Source organism: Lactuca serriola, chromosome 6 (assembly GCF_051521515.1).
Source record: "Lactuca serriola cultivar US96UC23 chromosome 6, Lser_US96UC23_V15, whole genome shotgun sequence".
Lineage (NCBI taxonomy): Eukaryota > Viridiplantae > Streptophyta > Magnoliopsida > Asterales > Asteraceae > Lactuca > Lactuca serriola.
The window spans coordinates 126,531-150,137 of NC_136413.1; the positions used below are offsets into that span (position 1 = coordinate 126,531).

The 23,607-nt window shown below is 41.7% G+C and overlaps 2 protein-coding genes across 2 annotated transcripts; both read right to left on the reverse strand.

Moving 5' to 3' along the window:
* Positions 1-1,219: 1,219 nt before the first annotated feature.
* LOC145058024 (gamma-tubulin complex component 2-like) lies at positions 1,220-2,825 on the reverse strand. Its single transcript, XM_079005942.1, has 4 exons — positions 2,694-2,825; positions 2,010-2,084; positions 1,800-1,931; positions 1,220-1,617 (listed from the first exon to the last, which is right to left on the reverse strand). Exons 1-4 carry the CDS (start codon positions 2,820-2,822, stop codon positions 1,609-1,611), a joined length of 345 nt encoding a protein of 114 aa, XP_078862068.1. The 5' UTR covers positions 2,823-2,825; the 3' UTR covers positions 1,220-1,608.
* LOC145058023 (uncharacterized protein At1g51745-like) lies at positions 2,799-7,137 on the reverse strand. The gene is made up of 3 exons (XM_079005941.1): positions 6,514-7,137; positions 4,880-5,751; positions 2,799-4,122 (listed from the first exon to the last, which is right to left on the reverse strand). The coding sequence occupies exons 1-3, from the start codon at positions 6,699-6,701 to the stop codon at positions 3,032-3,034; spliced, it is 2,151 nt and encodes a 716-aa protein (XP_078862067.1). The 5' UTR covers positions 6,702-7,137; the 3' UTR covers positions 2,799-3,031.
* Between the last annotated feature and the right edge of the window lie 16,470 nt (positions 7,138-23,607).

Consider the following 23,607-nt stretch of genomic DNA (forward strand, 5'->3'; position numbering starts at 1 on the left):
CTGGTTTTTGGTTTTGCAGGGAATACCCATCCCCGATCGGGATGGGTCAATCGGGTTCCCCAATGGGTCGGGTCAATTTTCCATGCCTATTTGGAAGAATGTGACTGGTGGCATCGTCGTCTGAACCGGCGTTTGTTGCTAAAGCAGTGTCGACGTTGTGGTATAAGCGTCCGCCCCCGATGACACAAGCGACAGCTAGGATGGGTGTGTCATTGAGGCGGTTGCTGGTGGAAACTGTCCTCCGGGATTTGGTGGCTGTCGGCCACCCGGTGGTTCGACTGTTACTGCTAAACCACTTTCGTCCGGGACTTCTCTGCTTGTCGTTATGGGCGGCGGTGTTTCGTCCAGCGGCGCCATTGATCGAATTGGACTAGTTGGTGTCCTGTCGGTTTCGCCGAAGTCGTCAGACGCCATTTTTGTCGTTGAACTGTGTGCTTTTGATTTCGTTCTTTGTCACATAAACGGATGACGCCAAATGATGCGACCTTGCTCAGGTTCTAGATACCGGCAACAGTTTCTGAGTTGCTCCTATAAGATCATAGAGAAAGAAGGTCGTCAGCCGTTTCCCGGGAGCAGGCTCCCGGAAAGACACTCCGACGGTCAAGTCAGTAGGGTTATGCGAGTGTTTTTAAGTGTTGCTTGGGGAAGACAACTTGCCTACCGAGGTCGTGAGCGTTCCCCTTTTGCACTCAACGATCCTGCTCGTCCGTACGAGACAGGATCCGGGGCGCTGATTGGAGGGTCGTGCTCCTCTATCTGTCATAGCGCTGTCATTGGTCCTGCCAGTAATGCTCTGATCCTTGCTTTGTCGCCTGACCGTACCATTTATCTGGGAGCTGATCTGGCGGGCGCTTATTCTTTTGCCAGAGCGCCCTGTCATTAGGGGCGATGGCGGGCGCTAAACCCGCCGGGCGCACCAGCCTTCTGAGCTGGGTGCGGCTCTTTTGTGCTGCCAAGGGTACATTATCCTTATTCAATCATAATAATATAATACCACTTCAACCTTTGTTGGTTGACAAAAGAATTAAAGAAAGATAAATAACCACATTAACATCGGAGTAATTAAAAAATAGGAAATAGAAACATATTTATATTTCTTCACCCATAATAACAACATACTTATAGCATGAAACTTACACAATATACTTTATTTTTTACATAACACGCTTACCTTTTTACTGATAATAATTAATAGCAATAACATAAAATTTGTAAGCATCTTACATACAAATTACAGGTTATATATTGTTATTGTTGGAAAGGAAATGTAAGTACATTGTTATTTATAAACTTAAGAACATGGTTATTTTTACCTCAAATATTAGATAGTGTAAAAAGCTATTTATAAATTTAAGCATATTCATGCATAGTATTGATGATGAAGATATTGCAGTTCCGTGCATATCACGTGCACGTGCACCCTACAAAAGCAAAAAAATATAAAGAGTAATTTTTAATAAATATTTATATCATGGATATTTAGTCTCATACTTGATGTAGTTGCCAAGCTGCACAAAGTTGCCTATGCACATGTTTGCAGTGAAACAGAAATCGAAAAATTAATTGGTATTTTGTCAGAGCTTTTCTTGGTATCACAAGGGATAATTCTCATTGAACCTGTAACAAAAATACCAACATACTTTCATTTAATCGATAATCACAAGGGATAATTCTCATTGAACCTGTAACAAAAATACCAACATACTTTCATTTAATCGATAATTAGATAATCAGATAACTGAAAGTACATTGCAATTTATTGATTTGATGAAAGAATCAAAAGGTGTATTGATATTTACCTTGTAATTAACAGAGAAGGTTTCCATACCAGTGATCAAGGGCTCTTCTACAACATCAGGCTTTGAAATTGTCTCACCACATGTTTGAAGATCTTTCAGAATGCTCAATCTCTTTAACAAAAAACCTGTGTCCTGAAAACCCATAATAATAAATAAAGTATTAATCATTTCTCAAAGTAGAATGTTGTAATAGGAATAAATAAAACTGACCACTAAACATGTGACATCTTCATGCAAAGGATCTGCTGCAACTGCTGTGGAACGCAGTGCAAGGTCCAACAAAGACTGAAAATTGAATTCTGTTAAATAAAAACGTAAACTTGCAAAAAAAAAAGCAGTTTATCTTTCATTTATTTGTGTATTATATTTATAGCATCAAACTCTATACATAAAGAAAGTCAGAAAATTGACTTTTTCCATAAGTCATCTGTTTACAAATGTCATTTATTTTCTCAGATAGAACTAAATGGGTAAAAAGAGAAGGAGAAACGATAATTCTTATATGTGAATAACTTTTATCCCTGACTATACATATGGGATATATGATGATAAGTGGATGATACAAATAAGGGTAAATTACAGAAACAACATTATATTTTGGGCAATTTTGCGATTTAACCACTTTTACTTTATTTTTTTCCAATCAAACCATTTAAGTTTTAGACATATTTCCAAATTTAACAATTTGACCTTATATAACATGTCAAAATGGTTAATTTGGAGAATTAGAAGGGTTGATTTGGAAAAAAGTCTCAACTTTTATGGTTTGATTGGAAAGAATAAAGTATCCGTGGTGTAATGACAATAATTGCCAAAAATATACTCGATCTGTTTTTTTTTTTTTTTTGTAATTTGCCCTGTAAAGATAAGATGATGAGGTAAATGGATAGAGACCTGAAGCTTCTCAAAAGAGATCTCATTTGGTGTTTTATCAAGTTCATCACGTGCAATACCCATAAAAGAAACCAAGAAATCATCCTGTAACTCAATCAAATCAAATATCAAACACATTGCATACTGCATAGCATATACACTTTCTCCATACAGGTTTAGAATTTTCAACCTCCCTTTCTATCTTTACAGTATTCTCTTCCCCAAAAACATTTTTTTTGCCAAAGCAAACCAAACACCACTAACTGAATGTTATGTTCCTCTTGCATGAAAACAGAAAAACAAAACCACCGCTTTGGCAATGGAAGCATATAATCAATTACATACAATTTACATCATGTTTATTGATGGCGGGGGGCAACCAGCTCCTCATGTAACCTACTGAACACTAATTTAACAGGGATACAAGCAACTGCTGTGGGCAATGACTCTGGTTTCATCATCATCATCATCATCATCATCATCCCTATCCCTTGTTCACCTTCTGCTTTCAAATCCATATTGTGCTGCTGTTGCTGCTGTTGGGTCCCGCCTATTGATGATAACGTCCTTATTTTCTGACTGCTGCAAGATGAGGTGGTCCTCCTTTGTGGCTTTTTTGGTGCAGCCCACTTTCTTCCCTTGCTGTTGCTGCGAGTAACACTTGCTTTTCCATCTTCATCATAATACTCCTGAAACTGAAAGGAGGCCACCGCCTCTTCTTCTTCTTCTTCTTCTTCTTCTTCTTCCTCTAATGTTGATAAAAATTGAGGCGGCCGTGCAAGTGCAACCCCCCGACACTTGGCGGTCCTCCTGGCGGTCCTCCATGGTTGAAGCGGCGCACTTGTGTCACCACCACCTAATAATAATAATGATTCCATTTGGAACATATCATCAGATGAACCATCTTCCAGGGCTTCTACTGGAATAGGGTGACCCACTATGGCCTTGTCATTCAATTTGCTCATCAGGGAAATCATGGGCACGTGTTCTCTCTGATAACTTGATTGCACTCCTACTTCAACATCAATCAACATCCGGGTCCCATGCCTCCTCACATCATCGTCGTCATCATCATTATCATCGTCATCGTCATCGTATATTTGGTACTCACCTGAGTATGAGTATGAGTATGAGTATCCCTTCAAACAACAAGGGTAAGGATCAGGATCATCATCCCAACTCATCATGTCTAGCAAGCCTCCACTAGCTTTGCTTCTCAAACTTAAACTTGTGTCAATTCCATTGAAACCCGTCATCCAGTGGCTGGAATTTGTAGCTACCTTTCTCTTCCTCAAACTGCGACTATTCCTTTTTCCCTTCAGCTGCCATTTGGAGACTGTTGCTACGGAATCATCAGGAACTCCTCCTGACTCATCATCACTCATGCTCTCCTCATGTACCCCTTGCCTTCCAAATGCCTTTGGTATGAATTCAACATCTTCAGCTTCATCTAAACCACAAATCAAAATAATAATAACAAAAAGTTCAGACAAAAAGCAATAAGAGAGAGAGAGAGAGAGAGAGAGAGAGAGGAACAGTTACAAACAAGTGCAACCAGAAAACTAAGCAGGAGGGACTCGATACAATTCAAACAGTAATATGAATAACACTTGCAAGCAGCCATTGGGCCTCACAAATTTAAATGTCACAACACAAAAATACAAACAAGTACTTATACTAAACACATATTTGAGAATAACTATCTTTCGATATTAATGTAAATACTTGACAATCGATACATTTTTCAATTGAACAGTCTTCAGGATTCATAATGGGTTTTTATGGCTTTTGGGCAGAAAAATCCCCCTGCTACATTGCTAAACATCATGAACATGGTGTTTCAGTTGCTAATAAGGATGTGTTTTTTGCTTTTTTATGACATTGGGATTTATTCAAAGAGCTGTAGAGAAGCATAGGGAGGATCTAGACTCAATCCTACTATGTCTGGTGGGTATAGTTGCAAAGAAGAGTAAATGTGTAATTATTATGCAATCGTTGGCACGCTGGATCAATGTAAAGTCCAGGGTGTGAATGAACACAAATTAATGCATGCAACAGCTTTGAGAAGCAAAAGCCAACGTTCACAACAACAATGGAATTAATTATGTGTCCATGGGCCAACTGAGAGTTTCAAACCACTAAGCATATGACATTGGCAAATAGAAAAACAATGACATTATCCAGAAGAAAAACAATAAAATATGAACCTGAAAGTGCAGCCATTGCGTCATATGTGTCCGACATCAGAGATTCAGTGCCAGAAGAATCAGTTTCAGTGTCTTCATTAGATTCAGTAGTGTTTTCTTCACTCAATGCAACAGGGAAGGACTCGTCCCTTTTCTCAAACTTGGGTGCTGAATTTTCCACTTGGTCAGGGATAGCTTCTCTAGTGTCACCTGGATCATTGCCACCCACTGCACGGTGTACAACTTTTCTCTGCTCCTCCCCTCCATCAGTCTTTGGCTGCAAGGGGTGAGTGTGGTCATGGTGGGGCAGTTTTGCACTACTCAGGAGTACCTGAACAAGAGGACGATGTCTGTCACGCCTCTTACCAACTGATTCCTCCGTATTCCCCTCTTGTGACCTTTTCCTTTTTTTCTCCAACAACTTTTTACTACCGACAATAACCGTATTTTCTGGTGTAAGGACATCTGAAGCATGCCTATGGGAACCATTTGAAGCAGCCAAGGAAGAGAGTTTATGCTTGAAAAGAATAGGACGTACAGGTACATCATCTACATTCAGGTGACTCCTTGACTGAAAGGAAAGACCCTTTCTTTTGTCATCAAGAGACAGATCCACATGTTTACCACTGTCACGTGATAATTCTGGAGTTATAGTTGTGTCTTTTCCTAGTAACTTGGTATTATTAGATTGGACACCTGGTTTCCCATATTTCTTTTCCAGCACTTGCTTCTCAAGCTCAAGTGCATGAAGGATAGCATCTTCCCTGCGTGCATATTTCTCTCTTTTCTTTGGAGGCATCCCCTGTGAAGCTTCCGCCCTCTCGATGCAGTCATCAAACTCACCACAGCGGAAAGGTTTAACTCGCTTCGACTTCTCTAGGTTGTACCAATCCCTGTTCATTGTCAAATAAAGCTTATTAGGTGCAAGAACATCAACTGAACAAAAAGAAAATTTCACTCCTCAGTTTTTTCCTTCCAAGGCTGGCTGGCTGATAACCAGAATGATTATAAATAATATGTCAAAACCTATAGTGACTGATAGCTTTATACAAATGTATTGAGGTTTACTTACACAAGAAGAACTAAGAATTAGTAGTTGATTCAGTACTTTTAATAAAAGAATAAGTTTTACAGGTCTAGGGGCTTTTATGTCATTTTAGTCTTGTATCTGTTGCAAAAGTATAGATAGACCTGAAGTTAGTTAGAAGGTAGCTTTTGATTGTTTGGGAATTCATTTCCTGATTTGTAATCATTCAGCGATAACCAAATCTATCGTGCCCTAATTCGTGAGTATCAGGTCTAGATTGTAACAAGTTATCAGGCTCCACCGTCCATGGTTACATAAAACCAAGGAAGCTGAAGCTGTCTTCAGAAACGTAATAGAAGCAATGAACGATGAGAGGTCAAATAGCCGAGCTAGTTAGGCTATGATGGGTGAAAGCATCAGCCGCTATAAGAATTTAGGAACTTAGAGTGACATTTATCACATATATGAATGACATTCACAATGATTTCAATGATTTTCATCTATGCTGTTAGAAACTTAGGATCTGTGTTTAAGTTGTTTTAAGTTTTAACAAAAACTGACAATGGATTTTGCATAGTTGCTACCAGACAAAACACTTCAAATCGAGGAAGTGAATTAGAGGACTTACACACTGGCATCTTCCCTCCCAAGAAGTTTGACAGGAGTTCCAGATCGGGGAGACATGAGAGGAGAAGCAGAGAGCTCATCGGGGCCCAGGATCTTACCCGGCCACCACGACCCATTCCGCCTCCGAACCCAGACGATGGTCCCAACACCGCAATCAACCATGCCTGTTTCTGCGTCAGAGCTCTCCATCTCTTCCTTCCCTTTAAAAAAATTATTTTCTTCCCAATTCTATACAGAATAATGTATATATAGTGTAGTTTTTAAACTCTTCAACTGATTGTAAACCTAAAACAAATTGCTTAGTCACTTCGAGACCAATAAAACAACGGAGAGATTAAAATTCGCCTCCAGAGAAGAAGAAGAGAGAGAAATGTTGATATGGATAAAGGATCCAAAGACGGCCACATTTGGAAGATTCACAGAGGGGATATGTTTTAGGATTAGGGCTTCCATTCAAATTAGGGAAAATTTCAGAGGGGTTTTTTGGAAACAGAATTCGCATTAGATCAACAGGTGCGTGATTCAATTTCTCTTTTTGCAAGCTATTGGATGTGCATGCGTCCTTGTCTGCGCGGAGGTAGAATGAGACTCGTTGGGGTCGACTCGCTCATTCAACTGAGAGGAGTTAAGTTAGGTGTTAATTATGGTTTTTTCAAAGTTAAGGGTTCACAATGTGCACCTCTATTCTCTTATTACGTGAAAAAAGTTGGGCATAATTGAGTTTCGACTTTGGTTCAGCTAGTTAGTTTAGGATGCCCCCAATCCAGCAACATGGTTTGAATGTTTGAGCGGAACTGATAGTTTCGTTTTTATTACTTTTTTTCATAGTTTATTTTTAGTTAAAATCATCTCATTTTAGTCAATCTTCATGCATATTTTCTCTTTTTGTCATTTTTCTTCCTTACCGGGTACTTTCTAGTCTTTTGAGCTTAATTGCAGGATTTACCGAAGACTATTTGTTATTGGAGGTTTAGAAGGATGCGAGACTTATGGAGGCATGTGATTTGCTTGTGGACTTAAAGTGGTGCGATTGGGATTGGTGCTTGCATAAAAGAAGAAATCAATTTGGATTTAATTTGTGGACAAGGATGATGATGAGACGACGCGGAATCGAGCTACAAGAAAATTTAAGGAGTATTGCGTCAATTATTAGAAGGTTTGGGAATGGCAAATGGGTCCTAAAGAGTTATGATTGTGAGTTGAAATTGAAGAAGTGAAGATTGGGCTAAAATACATGATTAATGGCCCATGTCTCACATTCAGCGTGACCCACGCGGTCCGCGTGAATTGCTCTGAGCTGATTCTGGGTTTGACTTGTTGACTCTATTTGTGGAAGTTTGGTGGGTGACTTTTGGCACATTTTTGAATCCGGAAATCAACCCCCTTTTGCTGGAGATTGGAGCCATTTTGGTGAAGAGATGACTTGAAGAACACACACCATATTCTCTCAAAGAGCCTTGGAAGATTTGAAGAATTTTTGAAAGATTAGTGTAATTTCCTTTCATCTTGCATCTAAGACAATGTTTGATACCACTAAACTATATTGTTTTTCTTTTACTTTGGCCATGCTTGGCTAAATTTTCATTTGGTTGATTAGGGTTTAACCCATGGATGATTATTTGCTTTGAAGACTTATCATTACATTTGTGTTTGATGTTTATGGGAATGTTTTCTAGTTAAACATCTTGTTGTGTTTATTTATCTTTGATCATGAGCTTGGATGAATGAATGCTTGTTTTTGTTGATTAATTTCTTGGTTAAGTAATAGACCTTCAAATTAGTAAGCAACAAATGGTTTATATGTTTGTTTTCATTTAATTTAGACCATGGAAATGTTTCCTCCATAATGATAATGTAAGCATTTGATTATCTTTTGGACTTGGTAACTCTTACAACTTAAAGCTAATTGATTTTCACAAGATTTTATGTTTCATTGATTTTGTGACTACAATTAAGGAAATATGTTAAGAGCTCCTCTAACCATTTTAATTTCTAAGAAGAGTTGAGGCAATTTGTGCTTATGAATTGCTATAGCCAAGTTAAACCAATTCACAAGTGTTATTCCATTAAGTCTAATGATAAGTCAATCATATCATCCATGAGGTGTTCCCCAAAATCAACCAATTAATTCCACTTCTTTGAATTTAATCCAATCTTTTACTTGTTTACTTGTCATATTTTCATTTTGTCTAGTTTTAATTTTTGTCAAACAATCGAAAGGACTAAACACCCCCTGTTTTATTTTTTATTGTTATTTTACAAGTATTTTTACAAAGAGATTTTTCATAGAATTATAAATTGAACCAATCTCCGTGGATTCAACCCCTTTACCACTATACACTATTTTAGTGTGTAAGATTTAGGGTTATTAATTTTGTTGGCCTCGACAACCACCAGGAACATATTCTTTGGCGTATCTGACGAACTGAATGCATTAAGAAAGCAGGCATCTAATCTCTGGAAATAGGTACTAAACAAGATTTTCTCGTTCACAAACTACCATTTTTTTCTATCTGTTAAATTCACCTCATGCATTTTGTAACATACCAAGTTCAGAAGTGCAAGTTTAGGGTTCAAAGTGTAAATAAGGATGGTCAACTCGGCAAGTTGAGTCGTGATTCCGGTCGCGTGTTAAGTGGCCAACTCGGCGAGTCGGCGGCTGGACTCGGCGAGTTAGTGCTGAAGAGAGAAAAACCCTAATCTTCGGGATTGCACCCTATTTAAAGGACTTAATGTCCTCCCTTCAGTCCCCTTAGCCCCCTTTGAAGTCCAGAAAACCCTAGATTCGTTGGTGAGAGCATTGGAGAGCAAATTGGAGCCTTGAGAAGTGATTGGTGAAGAGATTTTGAAGATTTAGAGGATTGGAGCAAGGGGCTTTGCAGAGATTGGGATTATTCTTCAGTTGGAGCCTTATTTTGAGGTAATAATTCATTGCTCGAGCTTTTGTGCATCTAGATCTATCATTTGTGGAAGTTTTGGGAGCATATATAGTGTTATGTTGGGTTTGGAGGGTGGATCTGAGGTTGCTACCTCAAATCTGGGATTGAGATGATTCAGAAGTGCATAAAGCCCCTGTCCTTGAGTTGTTAGTGAAGCCTTCTTATCCCAAACCCTAGCCCAAGAGTGTTTTATGCTTAGATCTCTTTGGATTCACGTAAAGTTTGCCAATTTATGTGATGGATGGGTTGTAGGAGAGTAGATCTATGGTTGGGAGTCCCTGTATGGCTTAGAAAGCCACTATATGTATTAAGAACTAGAGGTACTCGGCGAGTCACATGGGTGTACTCGGCGAGTTGGATGAAGATAGGCATGAAATCGATGAGTTGGAAGAACAACTCGGCGAGTCAGTTGAAGATTGTCTTGGACTCGGCGAGTCTGTTCTTGGACTCGACGAGTCTGGTCGTGGAACCATAATCTTTTCTGGTTAAGCCGTGAATCGGTGAGTCGAGGGACGACTCGGTGAGTTGAGCAGGATGGGACTCGGAGATTGTTGAACTCGACGAGTCTTGGGGCGACTCGGCGAGTTGAGTCGTGATATGGGAGTTTTAAGTATGGGAACTCGACGAGTCAACGGTTTGACTCGGCGAGTAGGGTCAACCAGGAAGGATGAATTTGATTGAGGACTTTGACTTTGACCAAGGGTTGACCAGTTGACTTCCAGGGGTATTTTGGTAATTATTGGTATTTATTGGATTCGGTTATTTGGTAATGTTCAGTGGAGGAGTTCGTGTCGGTGGTCGGAGCAGCGTGATCTTATTCTTCAATCGGCAGTTGCAGGTGAGTTATCCTCACTATACTGATAGGGTCTACGGCACCAAGGTCGGCCCTCTATCGGATGGAAATTCGGGTACTGTTGTTATGTTATTGCCTTGCTATGTTTGCATCCTGGTAATTAGGATGGTATACGTTAGGGACCTGGTTAAGGTCGGTATCCTGATAGTTAGGATGGTATATGTGTGACCGGAAGGTCTTGGGTGCTATGAAGAGTATGAGATATATTCCGTTAGATGTTATGAGAGCTGTATGCGTTATGTTACGTTTTGAGCAGTATGTTATGGACCAGAAGGTCATCATGTTATGTGCGGTTATATGATATGTATGTGCTATGTATGCTATGTATGGTAAGGACCGGAAGGTCAAGTTGATATGGACCGGAAGGTCAACAGAGTATGGACCGGAAGGTCAACAGAGTTATGGGATGGAAATCCCCTGAAACATATGGATCGGAAGATCCTATGGTGGTATGGCCTGGAAGGGCGTATGTGTTGTTATGGCCTAGAAGGGCGTATGTGTTGTATGTAGTATTTTGGGGGTAACTCACTAAGCTCTCGAGCTTACAGTTTCAATGTATTGTTTCAGGTACTTTCGGAGATCGTGGCAAGGAGAAGGCGTGATCGTATCGCTCATCAGTTTTATGTGATGTTTCTGGGATACTCTGATAATAATTGAATTAAAAACCTTTTTGTAATAACTTAATGAATATGGTTGTTTTTGAAAAGTTTAAATTTACTGTAAATTTCCACGGTGTTACACATTTCTTGTTTTTATTTACTTTTTTCCTTTCCTAATTATTCATTTTTGTGTGTAAAACTTCGTGATTTGGCATAAAACAGGCCGTTCACGTAACAGACGTCGTTTGTGCTCTGGGCAACATTTACGCTGCACAGCTCCTATCATGTTCCAACCAAATCCCAACCTCACATTCCAATGTCCTAATGATTCATGTCCATATGATCGCTTCTGGGTTCAGGACGATGTCTCATATCCTCAACCGTTTGATGGATTTGTATTGTAAATCGTCCAACCTTGTATACGCACGCCAACTGTTCGACCAGATATTGTTGCCAGAACAACCTTTATTACTGCATATTCCGCTTCTGGAAATCTAAAGTTGGCAAGAGAAATATTTAACAACTCTCCTTTAAATACTCGAGATAGAGTTTTATACAATGTCATAATAATAACAGATTGTGCTCATAATGACGATTGTAACGTTGCTATTGAGCTCTCTCGTGACATGAAAAGAAACAATTTCCAGCCAGATAACTACACCTACACAAGCATGTTATCTGAGTTGTCTCTTATACTTGAGCACGAATTACAATGTCAGTAGCTACACTCTGAAATTGTGAAGTAGGGAACCGGGTTTGTCACATCGGTTGTAAACTCTCTTATTTCTCTTTATGTCAGGTGTGCTTCTTCACCTTTCGTAACACCTTCTTTATTAATGGATGTTGCACATAAACTATTTGATGAAATGTCACATAAAGACGAGGTATCATGGACTACAATAATAACTGGGGATATAAGAAATGACGATTTACATGGTGCAAGCCAAGTCTTTGATGGTATAAATAATGAAAAGCAAGTAGTGGCATAAAATGCAATGATTTATGGATACATGCATAAAAGGTTTGTTTCCGAATCATTAGAAATGTCAAAAAAAGATGAATCTTTTAGGAATCAAGTTTGATGCATTCACTTATACAAGTATCCTTAGTGCTTGTGCCAATGCTAAATTGTTTCTCCATGAAAAACAAATTGAAACGTCCCAAAAGTAAGACCCAAAATTTTGTTTTTCAATTAATAAAACATTATCCAAAATCATCAACATAATTATCAAAATGATAGAATGTATCAAAACATCCCAAGTTATCAAAACATCACAAGTTATCAGAGTTATCATGAAAATGTGGAACTAAATCATTTGTGCATTGCAATCACCCCGAGCTCTTCCCTTTTGCACTAGAAGTACCTGAAACATAAACTGAAAATTGTAGGCACGAAGCTTAGTGAGTTCCCCAAAGTACTACATACCATACATAACTAACACATAATGGTCCATGCCCAATGAGTGTAACAGGCCCTGCCCACACTCGCATAACGGGCCCCGCACACTGAATATAACGGGCCCCACCCATTGAGTATAGTGGGCCCCGCCCAAACTCGCATAACGGGCCTCGCCCACATACAAATCATATAAGCATAACAAGGTAATAGCATACAGAATAACCATCGGGCCCCGTCCAGTAAGCATACAAGCACATACACATATAATAGTCACACAAACATCTAGTATTCTAGCATAACAGATCATGGGCCGGCATTGATGCCTTAGACTCGCTAAAACCAGTGAGGAAACTCACCTCAGACTGTTGAATCTCACAGATAAAACTCTAGTTGTTGGCACGCTGTAATCCCCACATTATCAATAAAAAATAACATCTAACTAATAATTGGATCCCGAATCACACTAAGATTCCAAACTAGGGTAAAAGACCCTTTTTACCCTTTACCTAACTTGGCACAAAGCAAAGGCCCAACCCAACTATCCAAAAGGGCCCAAATTCCAAAATCATCACCTAAAGCCCAAACATGCCCAATTTTCCAAATTGGGCCCAAACTCATCATGGCCCTAAAATAAACGGTCCAACCCTAACAACGGGTCCTCACGTCGTGACCAAACCTTGGTCAAGTCGTGGGGACCAACTCAACTCGGTCCCAACTTAGCGAGACAACTCAACTTATCAAGAAGATTCTAGTCTCCTTCACGTCGTGACCTAACCGTGAGTCACGTCGTGGCCCAATCCGGACAAAATAGACGGGATGGACAACATTCTCACATTGTGACGGTCCAAACCTCACGTCGTGAGATCTGTATTGACGAGCTTAAAACATTAAGCTCTTAGTCCTTACAGCCATAACTTGGGACTTTCTATGGGGTCTTCTGTGACATCCTAAAAATTAAGACCGGGTTCTTAAATTAATAAAGTAAATAAATGAAAGATGATTTATATAGTTAAAGAATCAATGATTTAATTGTATCATTAGTTGATATGAACTTTTGAAAGTTATAAGTGAAAATAGTAACATTTTAAAGTTAAAAGGAGCAAAAGTGTAAAATTTGTGAAGTTAGTTGATCGAAGGGTTGACTCGGTTAGTGGAAATGACTACTAAAGTCACATAATGGATGGAGTAGGACTTATTATGTCAACATTTTATACAAATGTGAAAATAGTTGAAGTAATGATAAATTTGACAAAAGTTGTAAAGTTGAAGGACTAGTTTCGACAAATAGCAAAATTTGTGTCTAATGTTAACATAGTCATTTGACTAATTAGATAAAATGAAGTACTTTGGGGTCAAAGTGTGAAAAATATAAGTTCCCTTTTAGTTATTAATCAAATGGTGTTAAATATGAGAAACGTGATTGCAAGAAAGGAACAAGGAAATTGTGATTTTTATGAAACAAACGAAGATTTAGAGTGGTTATTGAGGAATCAAGTTAGGAATTGAAGATATGAAGCAACATCAAGCTTGAGAGGTATAATTTCTCATCCCTTAACTTTATATTTCGAATTCAAGGTTTGAGGAAAACCCCAATGTCGAAATTAGTTTGCTTCATTGATTAGGGTTTTGGTTTCTAACCTACCTTGAGTTGTTTTGATGATCCCAATCTTAATCCAATCATCCTATTGACAGATTTAATGATTTCGGTGAAAAACTCCATGAACCCTAGAAAACCTAGATTGGGGATATTGCAATTGATGGTTAAATGAGATTGGATTCTGTGACCTATATGATATTTGATAGAATTAAAACCAATTGGAATGCTCAAATTCATCCATGATGGTAGAATCAAGCACAAACATGAATTTTAGGTTACTTAGGGAAATATATGAGGACATCAATGGATTTTATGCAATTTGGTATAATTGTTAAGCAAATGAATTTTATAACCATGAATGGATGTTATTGGAATGATTTGAATTCAAAACTGTTGGATTAGGTGTCTAAGCCCATAACTATATTTGGTGTGTACTTGATATGATTATGAGCATGGTCCTTTTGGGTTGCCCTCGCTCATGTAACTTGATAGGATGACTAGTGGAGAGAGAGAGAGAGAGAGAGAAAGTACGGTTTATTATATGAATAATAAATTGGTACTCAGAATGGTTTTATTAATATATTATAAGAATAATATATTATTTGGAAATCATATTATTAATTAGTGATTAATCAAAAATTAATTTAATATTAATTTTGGGATTAAAGGAACTGATTAATAATGGTGGGACTGCTTTTGCGAATCATTGATAGTTGCAAAATTGGGCTGATTGACTCCATAGAGTGGAGTGGACGAAATCCTATAGGGAGGCCCTATAGATTTCGTCCAAGGGCTCTAAAGAGGGGTTTCATGGGCTGCTTAAACATTAAGCAAGGAATTAGGGTTTTCACCTGAAAACCCTAGCAATCACAACTATATATAGAACCCCTCCATAAGGAATTTCAGCCCTAAGCTTTATGAAACCCTAGAGTAGCCGATTTTCACCTTTCTTCTAAGTCATTCTTTGCATTAGGTGTTTGTGACTCCATTAGAGGTGCAACACTTGGAGCACTAGGCTTTCACAAGTCAAGATCAAACAAGGATTTATTAATTATCCTTTAAATAATCATTTAATTAAATTATTAATAACATCCATAAGGATAATTCTAATACAATAGATCCATCATTATCTAATCCATAATTATCTCCTAATATTTAGGTCCTATTTAATTATCCAATATTACCAAAATTCGGATTATGGCAGGTTTAATAAAAGATAATTATCACATAACAACCAAATAAATCAAGTTAGGAAAAAAAATCTGAAAATTCGGAATACACTGAGTTCACGTTGTAAGCCTCTAAGCTCATGTCGTGAGAACAGATGTTTTGTAAACAAAATCCCGAAAAATTCTAAGCTCACATCTTGAGCATTAAGTCTCACCTTGTTAGATCAGTCTGTCAGAAAACAAAATTTTGAATTATATTGTGCTCATGTCGTGGGTTCAGCCTGTTAGCAAACAGATTTCAGATTTAAATTGTGCTCATGTCGTGAGATGGATTTTTTCAAAAAATCGATTCACAAATGTGAAAATACATGAAAGAAAACCCTAGTCTCTGATACCACTAATGGGTTTTTGAGGTTACAACACAATGCACTAAGCGGAAAACATTCAAACAATTCAAATGATTAGGGAACATGCAACCTAATTGGATCTATGTCTTTCACATATAGCAACATACTATGAATGACTAATCTACAAAACTTTTCCTATGAAAACTAACTCGTAAGAATAAGAACTTACCTTAACGATTGTTATTGTAAACAATCTTAAATTCCTTATTGAAAGACTCTTTGAAGCAAGTGCTACAAGTGTCACGCCTCTAATGGTTCACACCCAAACCCTAACAACCAATGAGCTTAAAGGGTGTGAAACATCCCAGAATATCAAGAGTAAAGTTGAAGGGCTAAAAGTGTAATTGGGAAAGGGCAACTCGGCAAGTCCACGAGTGGACTCGGCGAGTAGGGTCGCGACTTTGGTCACGTGTTAAGTGGCCAACTCGGCGAGTCGCGGCTGGACTCGGCGAGTTGGTGCTGAGTGGAGAAAACCCTAATTTCGGAGGATGAGCCCTATATAAAGGACATTATACCCTCTCCCCAGCCTCCTTACCCTCCCTTGAAGTCCAGAAAACCCTAGAAACACGATTGTGAAAGATTTGAGTGCATTTGAGCCTTGGAGAAGAGATTTTGGAGGAGATCTTAGAAAGATAGGAGGCTTGGAGCAAGGGGCTTTGCTAAGATTCGAATTTCCTTGCTGTTGGGGCTTCCTTTTGAGGTATTATCTCGTTCTTGGGCTGCTATTCATCTAGATTCATCATTTTGGGATGTGTGGGAGGTTTAGCTTGTGGTATTTTGAGTTTGAAGGATAGATCTGAGGTTGCTACCTCAGATCTGGAATGGAGAAGGTCTAGAGTGCATTAAAGTCCCTGTTCTTGAATGTTTGGTGAAGCCATCTTGTCCCAAACCCTAGCCCTAGAGTGTAAAATGCCTAGATCTCTTTGGATTCACATAAAGTTTGCCTCTTTACGTGATGAATGGGTTGTATGAGGGTAGATCTACGTTTTGGATCAATTGCATGGCCTGGAAGGCTTCTGTATGGGATGAGATCTAGAGGCACTCGGCGAGTCACAAAGGTGTACTCGGCGAGTTGCTTGAAGATGGACTGGAACTCGGCGAGTTAGAAGAACAACTCGGCGAGTAGGTTGAAGATAGCCTTAGACTCGGCGAGTCTGGTCGTGAGGTCTTAATCCTTCTTCAAGGTGAGTTGTGTATCAGTGAGTCAAGGGATGACTCGGTGAGTCGAGTGAGGAAGGACTCAGAGTTGTTAGACTCGGCGAGTCTCGGGATGACTCGGCGAGTTAAGTCGCGGATTGGGAAAAATTTTGAGCATGGGGACTCGGCGAGTCATCGGGTTGACTCGGCGAGTAGAGTCAGTCAGGGGTTGACTTTGACTTGTCTTTGACCAAGGGTGGTCCGGTTGTCTTCCGAGGGAATTTTGGTAATTGTTGGTTATTATTTTGAGTTCAGTGTTTTGGTGGTTGGCCGGTGGTGGAGATCATATCAGTGGTCGGAGCAGCTCGGGTTTATCTGGTCAGTCGGCAATTGCGAGGTGAGTTATCCTCACTATATCAACAGGGTCTAAGGCACCAAGGCCGGCCCTTTATCGGATTGAGATCCGGGTATTTGTTGTCATGTTAATTCTTTAATATGACTGCATCCTGGTAGCTAGGATGGTATATGTTAGAGACCTGGTAAAGGTCGGTATCCTGTTATGTAGAGTGATGCTATGCTAGTGACCGGTTAGGTCGGTATCCTGGTTAGGATGATGATATGTTATGTGATCCGTTAGACCGGCTTGTTGACTGTGAATTGTTATATGATTGTATGTTTATGTGCACATGGTTGTTGGACTGGGGTTGGGTTGAGGCGGGTCATGCTTTGTGTTGTAGGCCAAGATACCTAGGGCGGACCGGTTGTCCCGAAGGCCCAGCGAGCGGTCCGGATAGGCTGTAGGCCCCAAGAGGGCGGACCAGACGTGCCGAGGCTCGGAGAGTGGACCAGGCCGACTAAAGGCCCGGTGCGGGCGGAGCAGTCATACTGTAGACTCAGAGAGTGGACCAGGTGGATTAAAGGCCCAGTGCGGGTGGACAAATCACACTGCAGACTCGATGTATATGGCTAGACTCGGAGGGTGGACCAGGTGGATTGTTGGCCGGAGCGGCGGACCAGTCATACAGTAGACCCGAAGTGCATGGCTGTTCTGTGATCGGATATGATATGGCATGTTATGCGTGTATGGTATATGTGGTTGGTATTTTGGGGATATCTCACTAAGCTTTCGGGCTTACAGTTGTGGTTTAATGTTTTCAGGTTCTTCAGGAGATCGTGGCAAGGCAAAGGCGTGATTGTACCGCTCCTCATGTTTATGTTTTGTGATGTGATTCTGGGAATACTCTAAATTAATTGTATTGAAAACCTTTTTGTAATAATTTAATGAAATCGGGTTGTTTTTGGAAAAGTTTAAACTGGTTGAAATTTTTCGGTCGTTACAAGTTGGTATCAGACCCTTGGTTTGAGTGAATTGGAGGAACATTCGTGTGAATCCAGTTTCAAATCAGGGAGAGTTTTTAAAAGAGAAATTAAAATGGTTTTCAAAATGAGTAAAAGGAGGACGCGGAAGTACGATCAGCCGGAGCCAGAAGTAACCCCAAAATACCATACATGATATTTGTTTTTGAGCTTGATAGAACAACATGCTAGTATTAGGCTAGAGATCTTCAGGAATTCATGATAATGTTGCCTGATTATGATGCCTGCTAGCCTAGGGTTCTCTGTGGGAGATTTCTGGTGTTCCTCTGGGAGTGAGGGTTGAGTGCTTGTTATGTATGTTTTTCACTAGGGTGTTGTGGTAGTACTTTATACAAATATGGGTAGGTGTGGAAGGTAGTATGGGCCCGTACTACTGAAAGCACAGGACCCGTACGTGTATCAGGGAAACCATGACCTTTAGGGTTGGGCTGGGAGTTGGTTCCCGGGTTTGTGGGAAGTATCTGAGATCTTGTGGTGTTTTTCAGTAAGGAGGTTCCGAGGCATGCTAGGAGTGGATCCGGGTCAGGATCAGGAGCCGAAGAGGGCGGTCAGGGTGGGTCAGTACCGCCTGAGGTTATTGGTCAGATGAGCACAGGCGAGTCGGATGCTAGGATTCATGAGATCCTGCATGATGAGGTTGCTGCGTTGTTCTGGGCCGAGCTGCCAGAACTGTTTGGGTCGATCAAGACCGCCATGGTTGAGTATTTTGATGAGCACTATGCGGCTCTCACTGAGACGGCTGCCACCGCGGCTACAACGGCTGTAGCAACGGCAGAGGGAGGAGCCGGTCGAGGTTTTCAGTATCGGGACTTCGATAATACGAAGCCTCCTACCTTTGATGGAGTTTAGGACCCGATTGTTGCTATGAGATGGTTGTCGGATGTGGAGGGGTGCTTTGAAACATCCCAAAAATACGACCCGAAAGTTTCATTTTAAATATAACAAAAACCATAAAACTGAGTATCACATAATAAAACCATGCATTGCGTATCCCAAAACCATACTAAAATATTGTGAGAAAAACTGTGTCACAACTGTATCAAACATATCTAAGAAACTGAATCAACTCCCAGGACAAAAACTGAAGCTGTGGTGTGTGCGATGCCATCATCTCGAGCTCTTCCCTTTACTTGCGGAAGTACCTGAAACCAAAAACTGAAACCGTAAGCACGAAGCTTAGTGAGCTCCCCCAAACTACCACATACCACACAATAACAAATAAAGCACATACTGGGCCTTGCCCACTGCATCAGACCGAAGTTCGGAACTAGCTGCATCGGACCGAAGTCCAGAACTGACTGCATCGGACCGAAGTCCGGAACTGACTGCATCAGACCGAAGTCCAGAACTGACTGCATCGGACCGAAGTCCAGAACTGACTGGGACCTTGTCCCCTGCATCGGACCAGAGTCCGGAACTAACTGCATCGGACCGAAGTCCGGAACACATAACACAAAACATGCTTGAATCAAAAAGACATCAAGCACTCTAACTACTGCATCGAACTGAAGTCCGGAACTACTGTTAACTAAACGGGCCGACATTGTGGCCGTAGACCCGTTCATACTAGAAGGAAACTCACCTCGTGAACTGGCTGCTGTGTGTATGGCTCTGGAAGCTATCTGCTGCTGCTCCGGTATCTCCCCGGCTACAAATCTATAAACACACTCAATCAAATGCTAATCACTGCATTGGGGTAAAATGACTCTTTTACCCCTAGTCAAAGTCAACTCTCCCGGTCAAAGTCAACCTACAGTTGGCCTGACTCGCCGAGTTGGGCCGCCAACTCGCCGAGTCTCTATTCTCACTTCTCAACCTTACTCGTGGCTATTCGTCGAGTATGGCATCGACTCGACGAGTTCCCTTTTGATTCAAAAACTCAGGCAATCTGCATCCGACTCGCTGAGTCGGATGAATAACTCGACGAGTTGTTCTTGAGCTAAGAAGATTGTCTTGGACTCGCCGTGTTGTATGAACAACTCGTCGAGTCCCTCCATCACTGAGTCTGTTCTCTAACTCACCGAGTCCACTCTGCTACTCACAGGTCCCCACTCGACATCACTCAAAAGGGGGAAAAATCAGGGACTCGCGACTCGACTCGCCGAGTCGTTCTTCCGACTCGCCGAGTCGCATGCATGCAGCTACTCTAAACTCGATTCTGCTTGAATCCAGCGTAAAAAACTTATATATGGGCTCCCTTAGCTCGATTAACACGTAAAGATTCTATCTTTACGTGCCCTTAAGCTTCCATGAAGATTATAAGGCTCAAAAAGCATAATAAAGGCTAGATCTAGGGTTCTCATGCAAAGCATCTTCAAAAAGGCAATAGATCCGAGCTCTACAACTCCTAAATGAACAGATCTAGGGATAACTCGACCTATTAAGGCATCCATACAACTATAAGGTTGGAAAATACATCAAACTAGCCCTAGAAGTGTTCTAATGGAGGTTTTAAGCATAAAACAGAAGGATTCCGAGAAATACCTCAATGAACTCTGATTTTGACCTTGGATCTTTGCTCTACACCTCTTCTCTTTGGTCCTTTCTTCTTTTCCTTCTTCACGCCTTCAAGAATCCACACAAAAACACTTTAATCAATCAAGGGATGGGTTTAGGGTTTCTCACAGCTCTCTGAGGGTGAAGGAGGCGAGTTTGGGGCACATAACACTGCTTAAATAGTGAGAAAACCTGGGGATTTAGGGTTTCTTCCTGGCAGGCAGACTCACCGAGTCCCGAATATGGACTCGCCGAGTCACCGACTTACACGTGCTCGAAATCCCATCCCTACTCGACGAGTCGGGCTATAGATTCGCTGAGTCCTTCTTGAAAACTTCTAAATAAATATCATGGAAGCAACATACCAGAGACAGGTCGTTACAATTCTCCTCCACTTGTCTCAGACTTCGTCCTCGAAGTCTGCTACGGCTGAATCTACAAATAACCTCGGGTAGTGCTCTCTCATCTCCTCCTCAGCCTCCCACGTCCACTCAGATCCCTTCCGGTGCTGCCACTGCACCTTCACTAACTGAATTACCTTGTTCCTCAAGGTCTTTATCTTCCGGTCCAGAATCGCAACCGGCCTCTCAATATAATTCTGGCTGCTATCAACCTGAATATCTTCTAACGGAACAACTGCTGACTCATCCACCAAACACTTCCTCAACTGAGACACATGGAAAGTGTTGTGGATCTGGCTAAGCTCTACTGGAAGATCCAACCGATAAGCAACCCGACCCACTCGGGCCAAAACCCTGAAAGGACCAATGAACCTGGGACCCAGCTTGCCCCTCTTCCGAAACCTGATGACACCCTTCCAAGGTGAGACCTTCAGAAGGACCATATCGCCCACCCGGAACTCCAAGTCTGAACGCCTCATGTCGGCGTAGCTCTTCTGCCGACTCTGCGCAGTCTACAGTCTACTATGAACCTGCTGAATCAACTCGGTCGTCTTGAGCACCACCTCTGTGCTCCCAATGACCTACTGACCGACCTCGCCCCAACAAATCGGGGTCCTACACTTCCTCCCATAAAGCATATCAAAGGGAGGTCGATCAATGCTCGCATGATAACTGTTGTTTTACGAAAATTCCGCTAACGGAAGATACGTATCCCAACTGCCACCGAAGTCTAGGACACATGCCCTGAGCATGTCCTTGAGAGTCTGAATCGTCCTCTCGCTCTGCCCGTCCGTCTAAGGGTGGAAAGCGGTGCTGAAATGGAGACGAGTACCTATCTCGTCGTGAAACCGCTTCCAGAATCTGGATGTAAAATGGACGTCTCGGTCTGACACCACCGACACCGGCACCCCATGACGTGCCACTACCTCATGCACATAGATATCGACTAAATTTTCCGCCGATATGCTCTCCTGGATCGGTATGAAATGCGCACTCTTCGTCAACCGATCCACTATTACCCGAATCGAATCTACCCCACGTGCGGTCCTAGGAAGCTTGGTGATAAAATCCATGGTGATGTCCTCCCATTTCCACACGGGAATGTCTAACGGCTGCATCTTGCCGTGAGGCCTCTGGTGTTCTGCCTTGACCTTCCTGCAGGTCAGGCACCTCTCTACATACCAGACGACATCCCGCTTCATGCAGAGCCACCAGTAATCGGGTCAAAGATCTCTATACATCTTCGTCACCCCTGGGTGGATAGAAAATCAAGACTTATGAGCCTCGTCCATCAACACCTGCCGTACTCCGCCCCAGTACGGTACCCATACTCTCCCATGAAGGGTCAACAACCCCCGACTATCATAATCAAACGAAGCTACTCGGCCCACTATCCTCTCACACTTCTGTCTTTCCTCCTTGAGGCCCTCAACCTGAGCCTCACTGATCCGTTCCAACAACGGAGTAATTACTATCATCCTCAGACATAAGTCTCTGATAGGGGCTGCTGTCACCTTGCGGCTTAGGGCGTCGGCCACTACGTTGGCCTTACCTGGATGGTAAAGGATTTCACAATCATAATCCTTCAGCACATCCAACCACCTCCTCTGTCTCATGTTCAGATTCGGCTGATCCATAAGGTACCTCAAACTCTTGTGATCCGTGTAGATGGTACAACGGACCCCATAAAGGTAATGTCTCCAAATCTTAAGGCCAAACACAACCGCCCCCAGCTCTAAATCATGAGTAGGATAGTTAGCCTCGTGGGGATTCAACTGTCTCGAGGCGTAAGCTATAACATGGCCTCGCTGCATCAATATTGCTCCCATACCTGTGATTGAGGCATCACAATAGACTACGAAATCCTCTACTCCTTCTGGCAGGGTAAGGATCGGAGCCTCGCACAACCTCCGCCTGAGGGTCTCAAATGCTGCCTGCTGCTCAGGCCCCCAACGAAACACCACCGACTTCTTGGTCAGTTGGGTGAGCGGCACTGCTATCTTGGAGAAATCCTGGATGAATCTCCGGTAATACCCTGCCAACCCTAGGAAGCTCTGAATCTTGGATGGAGACTTCGGGACCTCCCACTACATCACGGCCTCTATCTTGGCCGGATCTACTAAAATGCCTTTCTGGTTGACGAGGTGACCAAGTAACTGCACCTTGCGCAACCAGAACTCGCACTTGGAGAACTTTGCGAAAAGTCTCTCCCTCCTCAGAACTTCTAGCACCTCTCGCAGGTGCTCCTCATGCTGCTCCTGTGTCTTGGAATACACCAAGATATCATCTATGAATACTATCATAGACCGATCCAGCATCGGCCTGCACACGCGATTCATGAGGTCCATGAACGCGGCTGGAGCGTTGGTGAGCCCAAATGGCATCACCACAAACTCATAATGACCATACCTGGTCCTGAAAGCAGTCTTCTGCACATCCACATTTCGGACTCGCATCTGATGATACCCGGAACGTAGATCGATCTTGGAAAACCAAGACGCTCCCTGAAGCTAGGCAAACAAATCATCTATCCTCGGGAGTGGGTAACGGTTCTTCACCGTTACCTTATTCAATTCCCAGTAATCTATACACATGCGGTGCGACCCGTCCTTTTTCTTCACAAACAAAATCGGAGCTCCCCAAGGCGAACTACTCGGTCTGATGAAACCTTTGTCTAGCAGCTCCTGCAACTGCGTAGACAACTCCTGCATCTCAGGGGGA